Genomic DNA, 20,599 nt, shown 5'->3' on the forward strand with positions numbered 1-20,599 from the left:
TAAATGCTTTTTTGTGCTTTACAATATAATATATAATTAAACTCACATAAAACTCTGCATGTAGTGCAGCGTCATCCAAAGCACGCATGTGCAGCTGTCCAGGTGTGAGTGGATTTGATGCATTCTCCAGGTACTCTTGAGTGCTCTGCTCTCGAGGGGACAGCAACGCTCCGTATGGCTCTGTGGTGCCGGGAGTGCACATATCCAAAGTCAATGACACGTTTGAGCCTCTTCTGCAGTGACACAAGATTTAGACAACAGAGTAGGGTTGCATATTAATGACCAGAGGAGTAGTTATAGTTAATGTAATGAATGTGTAGTGAATACCCTACCTTGCCTACTAATATACAAACACAAAAAACCCACTGTACAGGGGTGGAGCTCCACGAAAACCTTTGTTTTTTTTAATATATATTTTAAACACGTACACATCTGACACTTTGGGGGGTGGGGGTAATATAACTAAACACATACTGAAGAAATGTATTTTAAAAGTCATTTGCAATAAAACTACTATTTTTTCTGTGAGGAAAAGGTTAGGACACCCCCACATTCATTACTAATTCAAATTAGAATCAGGTGCAACACATTAGCTGTAGATGTTTAGAACATCATTAGAGGGAATTTATTTAGAGTCTTATTTAACCTCAGACATTTAGTTCAATTTGCTCTTGATTGGTAAAGTGAGTTTTTTTACCATTACCAAGGTTTTAGATGCATATGAGTCTGGGAAGGGATATTAAAGCTCTTTGAAAACTTTCACAGTTCAAACAATAATTTACAAATGCCAACATGGCCAAGTCAGGCCATCCTGAAGCATTCAACAGCAGACCACAAAATGCGTAGTCTCCAACAATCCTAAAATGTCATCACAGGCTCTACAGGTAGCTCTTGCCACAACTGAAGTCAAAGCACAGCCAAATGAAACCAAAGTTGAATTTTTGGACACAGTAACAGAAGACATGTTTGGTGTAAATTAGACACAGCATTTGAATACAAGAGCAAATACCAGCTCTCCAACATTGAATCCACTATGAATTTAGAAATTGTAATTAATAAATTGTGTGCTAACTTTTTCACTTGACTGTACAATATAGCAAGTAAAGTATTCTTATGTACTATGGCGCACCCCTGGGGAAAGAGGTGTGGCCACCGTGACCTGGTAGACAGGCTCAAAGACAACACAGGCTCAGATACCATTATTTTAATTCACTCTCCACCACACTTAAAACTAAACAGAACAGGCCACACAATAGTAACTTGTTTGGCATTTAGTCAACAAATGTAGTAAACAAATTAATAAGTTGTTTCCATTTAATGAATTTATAAGTCAACACATGAAATGTGAAAAATGAAATCGCGATATATGTGCACACAAACATACTCACACCCGCAAACTTAGACATAGGGTGCACACACCCAGGAGCACAAGCATGCAAACACGTGTACAAACACACACATGAATGCCCAGGTGATCTCACACACACTGCAATCCTGAGCAGTGTATCATATTGAAAGTTATCTTGTCATTTATTTCTTTTAGCCCTAGTTTAATCTGGAGCAGCTGTATTTAGAAACTGGCTCTTGACCTTAATCTCTTTGCTTTGCTTGTAACACACCCCTTAAAGGCTTAGACAGAGAGCCCATAGATAATGGAAATCATTGGTTTTCTTCATTCCAAGATCATCTCTTTTTGTCACCCGACTCCCAACAATCACATTATTTTTTAACTACCCCTGGCTTGCCTCAAACAACCATGTGATTGCTGGTCAACAAATATTTAAGTTCAAGTCATTAGGGTTTCTTTGGTACCAGATTTGGGTATGTTGGGTAAAAATCCTAGTTTGCGCTGACTAGTAAAATTGAGAATTGAGAATTTTGGAATTTAATTAAAAGCGTTACTTTGTATGTATCTCAAAGGAATGTGTTACTGAATATATTAGGACCTTTCAGTGAGCTTTCAAGACTTAATCTTTTGTATGATGCTTATTTCCTTTTTACTCTAAATGGTTACACAACAAAAATAATACACTAATCTTGCTTAAGATGTTGCTTTTTCTAATAGGTCTCCCTCATCATGTGGCGAGCCACAGGGTTCAATCCTAGCTTTCACATGGGAAATTATTAGACAGCAAGAAACACATTTTCGTAGCTATTATGAGAAAATTGCAGACATACTTTAAATTCAATCATATGTTTCAAATGAATATATCTTGAGTATTAGTCATATTTAGTTGTGCTGCACAGCATGGAGACCCAAGAGTTTCAGTAACTAACTTACTGAAAGTTAGTTCTAAAAAGCAATCAACCATAGCAAATAATGACCCAACTAATAAATGTCAGAAAATAGTTAATTCAGCCTTAAGACATAGATTTTTTTTGCTTTTTACTTTTTATTGCAGTTGTGATTTCACAGATCTTTAAGAGTTTACTGAGGTTTTGATCTCTATATTTAAGTAAAAAACAAACAGTACCTTGTGAAAGTATTAACCCCCTTGGAATTTTTCCTACTTTGTTGCATGGTAAAATAAAATTAAATCCACATAAAAATCTATTTAAATTAGTTAGTAACCTGTTATTTAAATACATTTTTATTTGGATTTTATGTAATGAACCTACACAACCTAAACAATCTACACGTGAGGAACAAGATGGCGCCGGTGCGTGGCGACGTCGCAGGTGTGCTTCTACCTGTGCTGTTTCTGTTTGTTTTAGTTTTATCATTACGTACTCAGATCCATGCTGTTCAGGACTATGACAGAAAGACTTTGCTGTGCATTCAATCCTTTGTTACGTGTACACCTGATTTAACATTAAATCCTGGACATGAGCTTGACTACATCTGTAATAGGAAATGTGTCAGTAGAGCCAGTGTTCTGGTGTGTCTGTGGACTTGGTTGCAGAATACCTTGCTAATGCACGGACTGGGTTAGCGGAATTCTCATTGTCACATCGGCTGGACTGCTGGATCTACAGGCTGCTGCACAATTCTGTCAACTTGGTCAACGGTTGTTTTCATGTGATTTTAAAACAGCTAATCTGCTCATCAAATGCAGGGGTATAAACTTGCATAATCTTCACACTATTACTCATATTTTTACATGGCTCTCAACTTTGATTGGGTTCTTTTACTTGGTGATTTTAATATACAAGTAGAGAAGGACACTGATGTGCTACAGAGTTTTTAGGAATCACAGAATCTCTTAACATGTCAACGCATTACTGGCCCAACTCAAACTAGGGAATTTTTCAGATCTGGTTTTAACTCTGGGTCTGACTGTTTAATCTGTCTGCGTAGAAAATCTTGCATTTTTGGACCATAGCAGTATTATCTTCAGGGCAGAACTTCAAGGCCCTATCTCTAAACCTAAACGCACTGTTCGCTTAATAATGAATCTGTAGTTGAATAGTCTTTTCTCTAAGTTACATCTTTTAGTGTCTCTGAGTAATCAAGTGAATGTACTTCTGTCTTAGATAACATTGCGTCTGTCAGAACCAGAGTTAAATCACAAATAAATTCATTATCTTCATTTAAAAGATCTGTTACTTACTAAACAGGTCTTGTCATGCATTGCTCCTTGTTGCTGCATCTGGTAAACATGTATTGTAATGTGGTGCTCACCTACAGCGGGGTTTGTACCCAGGCCGCCATGTTGATCACGTGACCAACGGCCCCAAGTGCAGAGCACTTAATCTTAAAGCAGGAAAAACTGAAGTGAAAATAAAGTCACCCGAGAATGGGGTGGGTTTGAAAACGAGTGGAAAGAAAACAAACGCTGTCTAATATGAGGGAAAAGGTGGGAAAACAAACAAAGGCTGCCAGGGGGGAACGCTGGCTACCTCAAAAACAGGAAAATGAAAAACTAAAGACAAAAGGACCTCCCGAAAGAAATAAGAGGTTACAGGGAAGGCAGACCCTCTTAACCTCCTCTGTTAAACAGTGTACGCCGGCACACCACCAACCGTACACGGGCCCAGCAGATTGGCGGGACCCACGGAACACAAGACAGGCTTGATGTTGGACACATGGAAGGTGGGGTTAACACGCATCGAAAGGGGGAAGGGCAAGGTGGTAGGTGACAGGATTGACCCGGCGAAGGATCTTGAATGGTCCAATGATAGGTCAGAGCCGGCCTCTGCCTCCTGTCCGTATATCGCTTTTGAGTAGCTACTGGAGACAGAAGGGACCTACAGGAGACAGTGCCTGACCATTTGTTCAGCCGACTGGACCCCCGTCCCTGTCTCCTGTCCTGGGTGTCCGTACTGGCACTCAAAGGGTGACATTCCCAGAGACGAGTGCCAGAGGGTGTTATGTGCATACTCCGCCCAAATTAGTTGATCAGACCAGGTAGACGGTGAGGAGGTGGCCAGACAGCGGAGGGTAAGCTCCAGGTCTTGATTGACCATCTCTGTCAATCAGACTGGGGGTGGAAGCCAGACATGAAGCCAACAGTCGGCAAAAGGCTCCCCAGAACCGGCGGTGAATTGGGGCCCACGGACACAATGTCGGAGGGGGGGGTCCGTGAACTCGGACCACCTGGTTGAGCACTAGCTCGGCCATCTCCTTAGCTGATGGCAGCTTTGGGAGAGACACAAAGCAGCCAGCATTGGAGAACCGATCCACAATGACTAGAATCACAGTGTTGCCACGTGACCAGGGCAACGCCATGATAAAGTCAAGGGACAAGTGGGACCAAGAACACATGGGAACAGCCAGTGGAAGGAGCAGACCAGCGGGCCTGGTTCTGGGGTCTTTACATTGGAAGCACACCAAACAGGAAGCTACATGAGTGCACAAGTCTCCGTCCATGCGGGGCAACCAGAATTGCCATTGCAGAAGCTTGAGCATGCATGCAGTCCCTGGGTATGCTTCCTGGGAGAACGCATGGCCCAACTGAAGCCCTCGTTCCCTTACAGGCCCGGGTACGTTAAGTCGATCCAGGCGGCCACCACCTGGATCAGGTTCAGTGAAGTGAGCACGCTTGACCGCATCCTCTAGTCCCCATTGGATGGCCGCCACATTCTGGGTTTTGGGGACTGCGGTTGTTGGTGTGTTCAATAGAGGAGGGGGATTCCTCTGACAAGAGAGAGCATCGGGCTTGATGTTCTTTGAGCCCGGAGGGTACAATAACGCAAAATCGAACGCAGTCTTTCACTCATCACCCTCTTTGACCCTGACAAAGTTGTAAGCACTGTGCAGGTCCAGCTTGTCATTAATGGTAATTTTATTGAGGCCTCTGTAGTCAATACAGGGCCTCAACCCCCCCCATCTTTCTTCCCCACGAAGAAGAAGCCGTCCCTAGCCGGGGAAGTGAATGGCCAGATGAACCCTAAGGCCAGGACTTCCTGGACATAGTCCTCCATTGCCTGATGTTCTGGTGCTGACAAAGAAAACAGCCTACCCCTAGGGGGGGTAGTGCCCAGGAGGAGGTCAATGGCGATGTCAAAGGGTCTGTGGGGGTACAGCAACTGGGCCTGCCATTTACTAAACACCTCCCAAAGGTCCCAGTACTCCCTTGGTACCCGCAAGGAGGAGCTGCATGGCCTGGACCCTACTGCCGGGAGGCATCTCTATCTCTCGAAAAGAGCCTGAGCCTCGGGTGGGTCTCGAGGAGCTCAGGAGGCTCTGACACTCTGCGCCCTACACTTCTCCTTGAGGCAGTTATCCACTCTTTGGGCCAACTCAATGAGTCGATCAAGGAAGGTGGGTGGGTCACAGTTGGCAAGCTCATCCTTGAGCCCCTCACTGAGACCATGGTGAAAGGCTGACATGAGAGTGCTGGCATTCCATCCACTCTCTGCCGATAGCGTGCAAAATTCAATGGCATAATCAGCCACCGACTTGTTTCCCTGACGCAGGTCGGGGACTGGAAGGTTGAAGGTTTGCAACAGTGCAGCCTTAAACCGGGGTTGAACTGGGTTAAACATACATGGGGTTGGTGCTCCCACACAGGGGGGCCCAGGCTAATGTCCTACCAGTGAGGAGAGAGATGATGTATGCCACCTTAGCATGCTCTGATGGAAAGAGGGATGGCTGCTGCTCGAAAGCCAGTGAACATTGAAGCAGGAACCCTCTACAGCCTCCTGGTTTACCAGCATAGCGCTCTGGGGCCATTAGAGAGTCTCATTTCGGTTTGTGCAGTCTTTTTTTTGTGCATTTTTTTTTAATTTTCAATCTAGAGTTTGCCCTAAGCATAGCACAGAGACAGCTCTGCTCAGAGTTTTAAACAATCTTTTAATATATGGTGACAGGGGCGAAGTTTCTGTGCTAATTCTTCTAGACATCAGTGCAGGTTTCTACACCATTGATTGTGGTATTTTATTAGAAATTATAACTTAGAAACATAGCATCAATGGTCTGGAATTTCTGGGATGACACTAAAGTGGTTTCACTCCTATTTATAAAATAGGTCATTTGTAGTGTCTGCTGGGGGTAGGATGTCTGCATTGGCATCTCTTACCAGTGGGGTACCACAGAGTTCTATTTAGGGTCCTTTGTTATTTTCACTGTATATGCTTCCCCTGGGTAACCTCATTCACAGTTTTAATGTCTCTATTCTTTTTTATGCTGATGATACTTAGATTTATTTAGCTGTAAACCAAAATGACATTGGGAGACTGGTCAGTCTTACCGACTGTGTCACAGATATTAAAGTATGAATGTCTCAAAACATTCTCAGGTTGAATGGGGACAAGACAGAAGTCCTTATTATGGGTCCGGAAAATGTGTCCACAGGGGTGCAGTTAGACCTTCACAAACTAAACAACAGTTAAAGGGTGACGGGGCTTTTGCAGTTATGCTTCCAGACTGTGGAATAATCTTACTACTGACATCAGATTGGTTCATGTTTTTAAGAAAGGTTTAAAGACTTATTTTTACTTTCTTGTTAATAGTGTCTGAACCTTGATAATATTGACTTTTTGACACCTTGATTGTTTTGTGTTTTAGATGATTTGATTTATCTTTATACATTTATCAGTTTATTTTGCCTATAAAGCACTTTAAAAAGTGCTATATATATATATATATATATATATATATATATATATATATATATATATATATATAATTATAATAAGATTATTTACTTACTTTACTTACAAAACAAAAGTCAAAATTTATGAAATTTCCCATTACCAATTAATCAGAGAGGCAAGATAACCTTAAAGAAGCTGGAAAGTGTCATAGCGGAGACTGGAGACTGAATGTCTGGCGCAAACCAATCACCCCAAGAACACAATCTCACAATGTTATTTAGCACCAGGGACTGGGAATTAGGCCTTTTAGAACTGAAGGAATTTCATTATTCCAGAAATTTGAGACTGGGACAGAGGTTGATCTTCCAGCAGGACAATGACCCTAAGCATACTGATGAAACAACACTTGAGTGGTTTAAGGGGAAACATTTAAATGTTTTGGAATTACCCAGTTAAAGCACAGACCTCAATCCAATCAAGAATCTGTGGTATGACTTAAAGCTTGCTGTACACCAACGGAACCCTTTTGCCTTGAAGAATGGGCAACAATGTGTAATTGCGGCAAAAGGTATCATTAAAATTATTTAATTATTTTCCAAAAATGTGTAGCATTTTTTAATCAAATTATCTTTAGAAATATTAAGTATTTGTCATGTTGGGTCAGGCATGGCAGGAAAACAAAATAAATTAAAAAAACAAACAAAAAAAAAAAACCACTTGCAGGGATGGACGATACAAGAAAAAAACAGGGCAACGTAACAAGCAATAACCAATCAGAATGTAACCAGGGGCAGAGCAAACTAAGGGACAGAACTAGAAAGCAAATATAAAAACATAACTTTGCAACACAAACAGGGCGAAACAACACACCTGGGACTGGGAGGAAGCTGAGCGGGATAAAGAAGAAAACAAAATATAACAAAATATACCTTTTATATATATATATATATATATATATATATATATATATATATATATATAAAATAAATAAAAAATGGTGGGGGCTTGGACGTGGCAGTAAACAAAACACGAAGCAAGGCTTCGGCAAAACAACGAACAAAAACTCAAAGCAGGGCTTCGACCTACAATGAACAGAAACAGACTGGACAAGAAATGCCAGGACCAGAATACTTTCCCCTTGAACAGAATGCAGTGGTACAGAGGTTGCAACAGAACTAATGCACAGCAAAGTCAGACTTCCGGCTTCTTATTTGGGTCTAGGGCCGGAGTCCTGCGATTGCCCCGGGGGAGAGCGTGATTACAAGGGCCTGACAGTATTCCATTAAGGGAGATATAAGCAACATAATTCACTAGCATTTCAAAAGACGACAGCAAAGTTTGACTCACAAAAATTAGTATACCTTCCGCTGGCAAACCGGTTGTCCTTTCTTAGACCACTTTTGGTCAGGTACTGACCACAAGATGTTTGATGAGCTCTCTCAAGACCTTCACAACCTTATTGTTGCAAATCATACTGAAGGCATTGGATACAGAAGAATTTCTAAACTATTGAAGGTTCCAGTGAGCACTGTTGGGCACTGTTGCACTCAACCACCATGGCCTGTGTGCATGTTCACCACGCAAGACTCCATCGAAAAACATGTTAAAGTGTGTCTAAAGTTTGCTCAGCAACATTTAGGCAAGCCTGTGGAATACAGGGAGAAATTAGACCAAAAAGTAACTATCTGGATGCCATTATAGACACCATGTTTGGAGGTCAAAAGGCACTGCATATCACCCCAAAAAACCCATACCGACAGTGAAGTTTGGAAGTAAAAACATCATGGTGTGGGGCTGTTTTTCAGCATATGGCACTGGCACACTTTATATAATTGCATGAAGGATGAATGGACAAATCTACAGAGACATTTGTGATAAAAATCTGCTGCCATCTACCAGGATGATGAAGATGAAACAAGGTTGGACATTTCAGCAAAACAATGATCCCAAACACACAGCCAAGGAAATTCAATTGGTTTCAGAGAAAAAAAAAATAATGCTAGAATGGCCCAGCCAATCACCTGACCTGGATCCAATAGACAATTTATGGAAGGAACTGAAGCTCAGAGTTCATAGAAGGAGCCCACGGATCCTTCAGGATTTGAAGAGTGTTTGTGTGGAAGAAAATTACAACTGTGCAATGCATGCAACTAGTTTCTCCATACAGGAGGCATCTTGAAGCTGTCATCACCAACAAAAGCTTTTGTTCGAAGTGTTCAGTAGGTGTGTTCAATACTTTCCCCCTGTGTCACTTCTCATTATTACACATAACTTCATTTATGGACATCTATGGTTTGATTTCTTTGCATGTGTGAATGGGTTGTTATGGACATCTGGTAAGAATTTCATGTCAATAGCACCTTTATAAATATTTTTACTTAGAAAAAAGTGGTGTCTAAATATGCCATGGCCTTTACAGAATACACACCACTTCAGTGTGAATTTCATGTTAGGGAGATTTTTTTTCTTTTTCTTTCTAGGGTACAACATACAGCCAGGGTGTGTATGTATGAACCCTGAAAAGGCACACAGTAGTAATAACAGTAGTAATAAGGCTTAGACCTGGCTCAGTTAAAGAGTTTTTCAGGATTCTTAAATTTTTGAATGTAGCATGATTGCAGCTTCCTTTACATGCCTGCTGAAAGGAAATAAGAAAACCCGAGATGGAATGTTGCTGCTAAAGGCGCGTTCAAAGCTTTAAAAAGACAGGTTTACCACTGCACCCATTTCTCAAACGAGGGAATTCAGAGCTGCCTTTTGTAGTGGAGGTAGATGGGTAAGAATAGGTGCTGTTTTGTCTGAACGCACACCACATAAATGTGCTTAGTTCTCCTGTAACCTTTTTCACAGAGTGTTCACAGACCATTGCAATCTAGAATACTTAAGGACAGCCAAAAGATTGTATGCAAGACAAGCATGTTAGTGACTATTTTTCAATTCAGTTTTAACTTGACTATAACTCATCACCCAGAATCCAAGAATGGCAAGGCTGATGCTCTCACACGTCTGTTTCCTATCTCTAACACCTCTAGTTCTCTAGTTATGATAGCCTGAAGACACAAAGGGCCCAATAATAATAATAATAATAATAATAATAATAATAATAACAAATAAGTTACAATTGTATTTGCTATTTGCTTCAGAGTAAGCATACATTTTGAACAAAAATGCTGTATCTGTTTAAAATTGTGGTAGTGTTAGCAGCATTCCTATTCTTGAAAGAAGATGTTCAATATTAAATCGGTCATCATTTAGAAAACATTACTAGAGATTCTTAGGCAATACAGATTGGCTAGCGATGTCTCTGGCGTCTTCTTTGTTCTGTGCATCATGCGTTGTGCAAACCAAGCAAGTGACACAGATTGGGCAGCAACAATTTTCTTCAAAACAAAAACTACTATCATGATATAAGTATGCTCAGACCTGGAACATTAACCATAATCTGTGGAAAGGCCAGTGGGAGAGGAATCATGAATCATGCTTAGGCACCTGGACCTATTGTGAGTACACATTAAAACTTATTGTATGTAAAATAATAAATTTCAAGAACGCTTGAAAATGGAAGGCAACTGTACATGGTGGGCATAAGTAATTATGTTTAAAACCCAGATTCTGATCTACTTTGTGGCACTATGTAAAGTATAAAATATAAATCAGCACTATATAACATTATACATTTCTCTAATATATATCACTGCCTGTATCTCACTTACATTAACAAATACATACATACACTATACATAACCTGTTACTTAGACATATGCATGGTGTTCAGTTACTTAGAGGTAAAGTGTGGGAATCACCTTTCCTGCAAGCCCACAGGTTTGACTGTTAGAGTAGTGGGGTCACCTTCTGTCTTCATATCCATAAAGCAGTCAAACACAGGTGTCTCTGGAACTGCATCCAGATCATAGAAATCCTCTTGCTTGACATCAGTCCACTCTGAGTAAGTAAAGGATGGCTGTCTGCTCATAGACTGGCGACGATCATCAGGGAAGCCAGTGGAGCTTCCTGGTACCAAGGTTCTAACACAGAACAATGCCTAGGAAGAATGAGAAAGCTGCAGCATTAAACAGCAGACTGATGTGTGCATAGAATATGCTGCAGGATGTAACAATGAGCTCTAGAGATTATGTCAGTGTACTCACTCCAGTACCAAGAATCACCACTCCAAGGAACAGTGTTGCTAAAAGTGGACACACACACTCAGCTCTCCAAATCTCCATCTGTAGACATAGGTAATTAGGCATTAATACTTTTGAGCACTTGACTGGGCTAATCATTAGCATTATTTCTTCTGCAGCACCTTGAACAGAAAACAAACCATTAAACAGCTGCTTTGCTATATTTCTTACATATTACTCTTAGGATCAGTGTTGATAACTTTAGGAACACAATATACCATATATTTCTGTATTAGTCAGGAACAGACAATAATAGACTCAGAGCTGTGCAGTTTTACAAATTCTATATTTGAGATCTCAATAAAATTGCTAATACTATTGATGATTTGATATAATTTGTAGTAACTACTAGATTTTTTTGTTTCAGGCCTTCAGGTTTACATGTTACTTAATTCTTCTTACCTTCTGAGTCAGTGAGGAGTATCTCTGTGTGATACTAATAATTACTAATAATTAGCATTAGCTTTATCTGAAGCTACAGAAATAGTTTAATCAAAAAGTAAGTACCATTTTCAAATTACCTTGATTTCTGCATTGCTTACTAATAAAAATGTGATGTCATTATTTTAAAGTCACAATTGCAGACAACCACAATCTAACTAAGGCTAAACTAACACACAAATGGTTATACTGTCAGGTCTTTAATTGAGCACATTGAGTAACCATAATAGTGTAGGCTAGAAAAAAGTAAGAAAGCATGTTAATGACTATGATAATGAGTTATTTTAGGGAAAGGTGTTTCAAAGAAGTAGTTGAGATTGGAGGTGTGGGCGAAAATAGATTAGTGTTTACCACATTGTGTAGCAACTCATAATGTACTCACTGCACATAATATAGTAACTGCACATATTTAAAAAGTAATGTAATGAAATCTCATTAATTATTCATCCAATAAAATACGATTTTTTAATATAACATAGTAAAGTATTATAGTGTGTTATTTCACATTTCATTTGTTTGCACTGGAACAACACAAACAACTGAAAATGGTAAAATCTGATATCTTTCCACACAAAACTCCAAACATAGACTGGACAAAATTATTGACACCCTTAGCTTAATATCTGGTAGTATACCCTTGGAAACAATAACAATCATTGTTTTGTAACAACAATAATTTGAACCATAACTGGAATTATTGAACTACTATTCTTTTGTCAACTGTTCCAGGTCTCTCGATTTGAAGGGTACACTTCTCCCAACTGCTGTTTTTAGATCTCTCCATAGGTGTTTTATAGGACTTAAATCTGGACTAATTTCTGGCCACTTTCCAGTGCTTTGTTTTGGGCCACTTTCCTGCTTGCCCCACACTGTGCTCCAAAATTCTTTGGTAGTCTTTAGATTTCATAATGCCCAGCAAAACAACCCCAAAACATGGTAAAATGATGAGATCAGTCAGCATCTGTTACTTGCCACACATAAGATTAGAATCATATGGTTAAAATTACATTATTTCTTACCATTTTGAAAAGGTATCTTGAAAAGTAAGTTTGTCCAGTCTATTTCTGGCATGGGAAGATATTAGATTTCACTTTCTTTATCACAATAACACAGAATGACTCCGAGAATTTGAACTTGACTCCTAATGTCCATCCATGCTCTCGGTCACCTGAGTACTGATGTTTTTCACCTGTGCCATGTCTGATTAGTATAGTATACAAGCTTGGGCTTTAGCTTTGCACTTTGATACAAAGTATTGTATCCCTTTTGGTGATATACTGAGTGAATTATCTATGTTTGTATTCTGATTTTTCGACTCTGCTTTTTTGCCTTTCTTTTTGAACTTATTGCTTATCTTTGTATCACTGGATTTCGACCTATTGCTCGTGTTTTTGCCACTGGACTTTGGATGTTTTCACTTGTGATGTTTGTTTTGCTCTACCTTTTGGAACTGACCTTTGCTTGTTTTTTGACTACAACTTTGGACGACTATTCTTGCAGTAAAGTTATTCTTTCATTTTACGTCTATGAGCATCTGACTTCTTGTGGAATGTTATATTCACTTTTTTGTGTCCAATGTAAACACAATTAATAACAATGTGAATACCAAATAATTTGTAACAAATTCTCTGCATAAATTTCAAGTCAGTTCTTTGGCTTTCTGTAGTTTGAAATATGGCTTTAATTTAATGTAGTACTGTGAAAATGCAGCATGGCACATTGCGGAATGGAAAAGTGCTGTAATGAAGTCACAAAGCACCTGTGTGTGTCAACGTGTGGTGCTGGTGCCTCAATCCTTGTCTGGACTGTTGGTTTTCATTGCTCAGTTTTATTTCACACAAACAGATCTCTACGTCACTACATCAGACGCCCTGACTAGACTCAGAGGAACCTTGGAGTAAGGTTGAGGTTTTACCTTACATACCCTACAGAATATATGTATGTATTTATTTATTTATTTTTATTTTATTTTATTATTTTTTTTGGAGGGGGCATGCTAAACACCCCTTCTAGTTTAATGCTGGTGTAATATAAACAATAAATAGTAGTACTACTACTACTAATAATAGCAGCAATTAGAAGATTAAACTTCTAAAAGTCTACCATTTATTTTGGGTGGGCAACTAGTAGGGTGAGCAGTTGATCTGAATCAGGTAGCAAAGAGAGCAAAAGTAAAGAGATGAAATGAATTCTGGATATATAGAGTACAAACAATGTGAACATTTTCAGAGTCTGGCTAGTGGCTCTAAAAGGAAAGAACAAGAATGTAACAGACACAGGAGCACCCTGAATCAATGTTCCACCATCCACAAACCTAAGTGAAAGATTGAAAGTGGCAGGACGACAGCATCAACACAGCACAATTTAGCTGGATCTGTAACCTTTATCCTTTCAACCTAGACTTGAAAATTGAGACAGTGTCTAAGTCCTCAATATTATTCCAGAGTTGGGAGGCTTTATTATAATTAAAGGCTCTCCCCCCTGCTGGAGCATTCTAAATTCTGCAAGAAGCTAATAAGTAGCAAACACTGTGTGATGTGAAATTGTGATGTTTGTAATAATAGGACAAGGTCTTGCAGGTACTCAGGAGTGAGCCCATATAGGGTTCAGCTTCCAAGATGGTGCAGAGAAAAGCAAAAGGTGGAGCTGTGTGTTTTTTTTTTTGGAACATAGCACCCAAGTTCTTTCAACACATCTCCACCAATGCCAGAAACAAGTTCAGGGGTTAAACACAATCACAGACTTTAAGGGGAGCTCTCGCTCTGCCATAAACATCAGTGCTGCACCCCTGGGAAAAGCACCATCCGTCACTGATTCCCACCCATCCTCTGTATCCGAAGCTGATGTGCACAAATTCTTTAGGTGTGTCAACACCCATAAATCTGCTGGCCCAGAAGTCATACCCTGGCATAAGCCAGTCACCTAGTCTTTGCAGACATCTTTAACACATTTTTCCCTCTCTCAGTTGTGTTACTCTTAATACCCCCCTCTGTTTTTCAAGCTTTTATCAATGAGGTGGAACACTGGCTGGAAGGAGCAAATCACCCTTGTTGTCTTAACCGATCTCAAGAATCTAGAATATCTACATAGCGCTAAATAAAATGAATGTTGACAGGCTCAATGGTCCTTGTTTTTCTCATGCTTCCGTTTTACTATTACTTATAGACCTGGCTCCAGAAATACTAAGGCAGATGCACTCTCACGTATCCATCAGGATGACCAAATGGCAAGTGAGTGTATGTTATGCATACTACCCCCAGAAGTGTCAGTATTGTCCATTAGGTGGGAAATAGATGAAGCTATTACCAAAGAATTAGAAAAGGTTGTTATCCCAACTCAACTCAACTCACATTTTTAGCTTCTTGCTCAGTATGTTCTCAATGCAAAACCCCTAAAACCTTACCAGTTGGGAAGTTGGTACCCTTACCGGTTACTAATTGCCCCTGGTCCTATTTGGCCATAGATTTTGTAACTGACTTGCTGGATAAGGTTTCACCATAATCCTCACTATAATTGTTTCGCTCGAGGAGTGAGATTTATCCCACTCATTATCTGCCCATTGCATTCCAGACCTGAAGCAGTCTTTAAGCATGTATTTTGTGTATATGGCATCCCAGAGGACATTGTTTACCTCGCAAGAATGTCCTTTTGTCCTTTTTTGAAAACATTGGGGTGTCCATTAGTCTGACCTCAGAGTATCATCCGCAATCCAATGGACAATGTGAAAGCATGAATCAAGAATTGTGTAAATTTTGGTATGGCCAGAAATGGAACTTGCACACAAACTTTTCCGCTGGTATGACTCCTTTCCAATGTATCCTGGGGCATCAACCTCCCTTGGCATCATGGACTGGAACGTCTTCTGATGTGCCTGCAGTGGACTCTGGGATGCACAGGAGTGAAGAAGTATGGGAGGAGGATCAAGCAGGCTTTTTAGTGCAGAAAGGAGCAAGCTGACCGCCACCGCAAAATAGCCCCAACCTATCAGACTGGGGACAGGGTTTGGTTGGCTACTGGGAACTTCAGGAATGTGAAAGGGTGCAGGAAGCTTCTGCCTAAGTATATTGGGCCGTTTAGGTTTGTACAGAGGATTAATGAGGTAACTTATAGATTGGACTTGCCCCCTAGCTTTGGAGTGTCGAGGTCGTTTCATGTATCTTTGCTTAAACCTGTCGTAACAGGTCCCTTGGGGGAAGCATCGCCGGGCGTCACACCACCACCGTCGAACGCAATAGATACCTGGAGGCAGAGACAGCAGCTTCATCACCTGGTGGACTGGGAGGGATATGGCCTGGAGGAGCAGTGCTGGTACCTGCTAGTGACGTCCTGGATCTGACGTTGATAGCAGAGTTTCACAGTAGTAACCCCGACAAGCCTGCTCTTCGTCCTAGGGGGCACCCTAGGGGATGTCTGAGAGCGCCTGACCCTCTAGATTTATACACCAGCCGATGTCTGAAGGAGGATTATTAAGGACTTCACCTACCAGAGCCACTGCCTGTTCTCACAGCTGGCCAGCGACAGGAAGTACAGAAGTATAAAGACCAGAACCAGTCTGTTCAGAGACAGCTTCTACCCTCAAGCAATTAGGCTGCTGAATGAACAATAGCGAAGCGTACTGGTCCACAGTCCACAAGCTATCACACCCCCACCCCATACAAACACACTCTGCACTTACTACTGGAATTCCTATGCCCACTCACACTACACACTAATGTGATGCTCACTTACAGCGGGGTTTGAACTAAACAAGTGTATGTGTGCCAACATGCGCGCGCGCACACACACACACACACACACACACACACACACACACACACACTGCACAGACACAGGGAAACAAACACAGGAGGAACACACAAAGGAGAGTGACACCCACTCAACCTTCTACTCAAGACACTGACTGGCACACACACTCGACCAGAGTCAAAAGATCCAGCAGCTTAAATAGCCTACTGCCCAGGTGTAGTGAATTGGGCTCAATTACTGGCTGGGGTGACTCAGGCCCTCCCCCTGGTGGCAGGAGGAGGCCTTTCCCTAGAGCTACCTCTTACAGTATTCATACCTATCCAGTGTCTTCCGTCAATAATAATGTAAACATTCAGATTATATCAAACCTGTACAACTGTTTTAAACAGCGCAATATTGTAAATAGATAGTCTGTATACATATATATATATATATATATATATATATATATATATACACACATATATATGTGGGTATAGTATATGTATTTTGTAAATATCTGGGTTTTTTGTTTTACTACTGTGGGGGACTACGCATCTAGGTGTTTCACTCACCTTTACACCTTTGTATGAATGTGATGTGACAATAAATGTGATTTGGGTTGATTCGTTTTTTTATGTCAACAGAAGAATTTTATTGTTAAACACGGCAGCCAGTGCAGTGCTGACAGATCTGGGCTTAAATGATAAAATATTCTGGCTTTAATTAAGGATCCTGGCTGCAGAATTTTGATCTAGTTGAAATGGAGTTCGGTTCCAGCATTTCACAGTGCATTGCAAAAGCCACGCCTTGAAGTATTATTGTTTCTGCAAGATTTCTAGCTGCTAAACCAGGTATAGTAAAGAAAATAGTAAGATTTATCTTGCCTGATAATTCCTTTCTTCCAGTTCTGGACCCCAGTCTTATTTATTCTAAGTTTGTAATCAGATTTGGCTGATGTTTGTTAGACACTGTTTGTGTTACAGTGAAAATGAATGCAATATGTACTTATTACTTTACCAATTGGCTACACGTATAGTGTGAATAATAACATTCCTAAAATAGAGCCTTACAGAATTCCATCTCTCACTTTTATATAATTGGAACATATGTCCTTGCAATATCAGTGAGTTCTTTGCACATCAGCTGTGGACAGACACTGTGTCTGGAGAAGGTGTGGTCTTTCTTGTCTTTCTCGTGATTAAAACTGACTGACTTCCGAATGAACTTGCATGTGCTCTGACTCGCTTGTCGCACTTCCGCCTCCTAGCACACCACTTTCAGTGTCTCTTTCTCTTAGCCAGCGGCTTCACGCAACGTTGTGGCAAGCCTAGCGTTGTGGCAAGCCTGGCGTCATGGCAAGTCTAGCGCATGTAGCTACAAGTACAAGCACTCCCTCTGAAAGCAAAGTCATACAACCACCTAAAAATATAGATTTGACTGAGCGGATCTTTTAGATAGCTACTGGAAACATTATATAGTCAATGGTTTATCTGTTGCTGAATGAACACAAATGTTTATTACCATATTGCTGCACCTTAAAAAAAAGCCCTGAAACTCAATTTTCCCATTTTTCATGTTCTAAAATCCTTACATTGTTTTAACGTTTATTGTGTAACCTAGTTTAAACCGATTCGCTCTGATCTGTGAAATTGCTGTCTTATTAAAGGCTGATATTATCGTTTCTGCCACCTGATGTCACAAATCAAAGTTCATCAAGTGTGTATAATAAAAAATCTGTATATAAATAAAATTAGTATTCTCAGTGATTGTATGTAATACAAGGATTTTTATGAACAAAAAAACATTTTTGTTAAACTTAATTACATTATAAGAAATTGCAAATCACTCAAATTGCAAATCACAAAACTAAAAACAAATGAAAATGAATGATTTAGGATCTAAATAAAAATCTATTAATTACCTTATATACAATAAAACAAACAATGTAGCACAATTTGGGATGTTATAATTGCTGCACAGCATCTTTTACATAAAACAAATAAATGGCAGTCAAGCTTAATTTGACTGTATGGGAACCCTTATCCCCTTCATATTGTGTGACAAAAATACAAATTAGTCAGAATTTTCTGGAAATAGCTTCTGGTCTTGTTCATGATGTAGCTAAATGTCAAAACAGCGTTTTGGTGCTAACAAAGGTAGTAATCAACAATCAAGTTCTCACTATGTGTATGTAATAAAACAAAACTTCTTTAGGTTAAAATAAATTTTAATTGGTAACTGTATTCCTATCTTTCTTCTTGTCTATATAGCAAGTGCATTTCCAAAAAAACAATAAAGTTGAGACTTATATACTTATAATTATAATTACCCAATAAACATATAATACAAATTATTATCTTAATCGTAAACCACTGTATCCTGATAACACTGTTTGTAAAGCAGTATACTTTGCATGGAACATCCCTGTTGACCAGGGATGTAGCTGTACACAACGATGGGAACAAAGGTTTACTGGATTGTTTGATCTTACTATTTGATTTTACTATTTAATTGCCAGAGTTTTTTTTTTACATTTTTGCATTTCATTAACATGTTAAATGTATGTTCATGAAACAAGCTTGCTTCATAGAAATCATTCAATTGGAATATTTAATCATGTTTAAATGTATGCCTAGTATGGTTCCATGAGACAAGGTTGTGTCCACACACATATATGTTCCAGTAAAATAAAAATTAATGACAATAGCTAAATGATGGCTTTTTGCAAGAGGTGCCACATAGCCAGTATTATGTGTCAGTAGCAGTTTTCTTATGTAAAGACTAGGCAGTAATTATTTACCTACAAAGTACTTCAATGCCAAATGTAAAAATGTCTAAAAAGGTTTGGTTTCAAAGATTTTCACTTTTGTGTAATGAAAAAGTTGTTCGGAACACTATATTACATGATGTTAAACCAGTGGTTTAACAATATGTTGAAATGTCTATAAGATTGTCTGTTTTTTTTTCTAAAAAATGCTCCCCTAGTGGAGTTCTAAGAATGTCATTAAGAATGTCATTGATCTATTTTTTGTTTAAACTACCTTCCACATTGTATTAAAAAATAAGATATAAGGAGAGGGGCAAACACTTTTACACCACTGTAACTCCACAGAGCACCAAAGGTACAAGGCTTATTGTTTATTTGTTTAGTTAATTTATTTTATTTGTATTAATTTATTGTCATGTTCACTCATCAAACTCATTAGTCAAGTCAGATTTATTTGTATAGCACTTTTTACAACTGTTGTCATCACAAAGCAGCTTTACATAAATAGTGATTAATAAAAGACAGAGACAAAGAAGAAAGAAGAAAACAAAGAAAATTAAACCCATGACAAATAAAATAAACCCATGACAAACAAAACAATGTACATAGGGTATGGGCTTTGACAGGGTTCAGGAGATCCATAGTGCCACTAAACGCAGACAATGGTTGGGATGAAGGTGATCAAACGCACCAGATTCGCTACCAGACAAAATTCAGTTGGTTTTATCTGACTCCATCCAACAGAAAGTCACCCATCTTGGTTGGAATGCTCAACTTTCAAAATGTCATGCTGTGTTTAGGGTTCTAGATCAGCAATTATTGATTATAGTGGAGCAGTGAAGTGATATAGGTGGATTAGTATTGCTTTTCCTGTCCACTCCTGCCTCCAAAGAAGAGGAAGAGGACGGAAGGGTCGACAAGGGAGCAGGAAGAAGCTGGATGAGAGGGGCAGCCGGAAGCTTCGCAGGAGAGCACAATGCAACCAGCAAAGACCCGGCAGTAGTACTCCAAGTCCAGAGAACCCCAATACATGGAGGGATTCCACTGCTAGTGTTCAGAATAGCTTGTGCAGAGAAGAAAAAACACCACCAAAATGAAAGACCAGATTTAGAATAATGGCCAGATAATCAAAGGAAGGTGGACCAAAGGATATTATGGTAAATGGAAAAGACAAGGGCAAATTCCAAACCCAAAATAAATGTAGAGTGATTGCCGCTGCACTAATGCTGTCCGTCTGTTCTTTGTGAAAACTCATGCAGAATAAAGTGATGCAGATGCTCATTCAACACCTGTCCCATTCAACACAATGCAGAGTGAGAGACGCAACAAGCCCATGTTCACACGCAAATAGCTTTCAGGTATGCAGTTCAACCTTGACTAGTTCAAAATGCTGCAGCCAGGGTCCTTCCTAAAACTAGAAAATTTGACCACAGTAGTCCAGATCTATCAGCACTGCATTGGCTCAGTGCCAATTCCATTTAAGTCAGTTAAATTGACTATA

General features: G+C 39.7%; 1 protein-coding gene across 17 annotated transcripts in view; it reads right to left on the bottom strand.

Annotated features, from left to right (window-relative positions):
- ptpn5 (protein tyrosine phosphatase non-receptor type 5) overlaps positions 1 to 20,599 on the bottom strand; it is a 134,428-nt gene that overhangs the window by 62,458 nt on the left and 51,371 nt on the right. For all 17 annotated transcript variants that reach the window (XR_011978530.1, XR_011978533.1, XR_011978532.1 and 14 more), the window contains 3 exons: positions 11,127 to 11,204; positions 10,782 to 11,020; positions 47 to 233 (listed from right to left, as the gene is read on the bottom strand). Coding sequence is in view for 12 of the 17 variants with exons in the window: in XM_072671280.1 (XP_072527381.1) it covers positions 47 to 233; positions 10,782 to 11,020; positions 11,127 to 11,204 (504 nt within the window). In the remaining 5 variants the exon portion in view is untranslated. The remainder of the gene's footprint in view (positions 1 to 46; positions 234 to 10,781; positions 11,021 to 11,126; positions 11,205 to 20,599) is intronic.

Source organism: Salminus brasiliensis, chromosome 25, assembly GCF_030463535.1.
Source record: "Salminus brasiliensis chromosome 25, fSalBra1.hap2, whole genome shotgun sequence".
Classification (NCBI taxonomy): domain Eukaryota; kingdom Metazoa; phylum Chordata; class Actinopteri; order Characiformes; family Bryconidae; genus Salminus; species Salminus brasiliensis.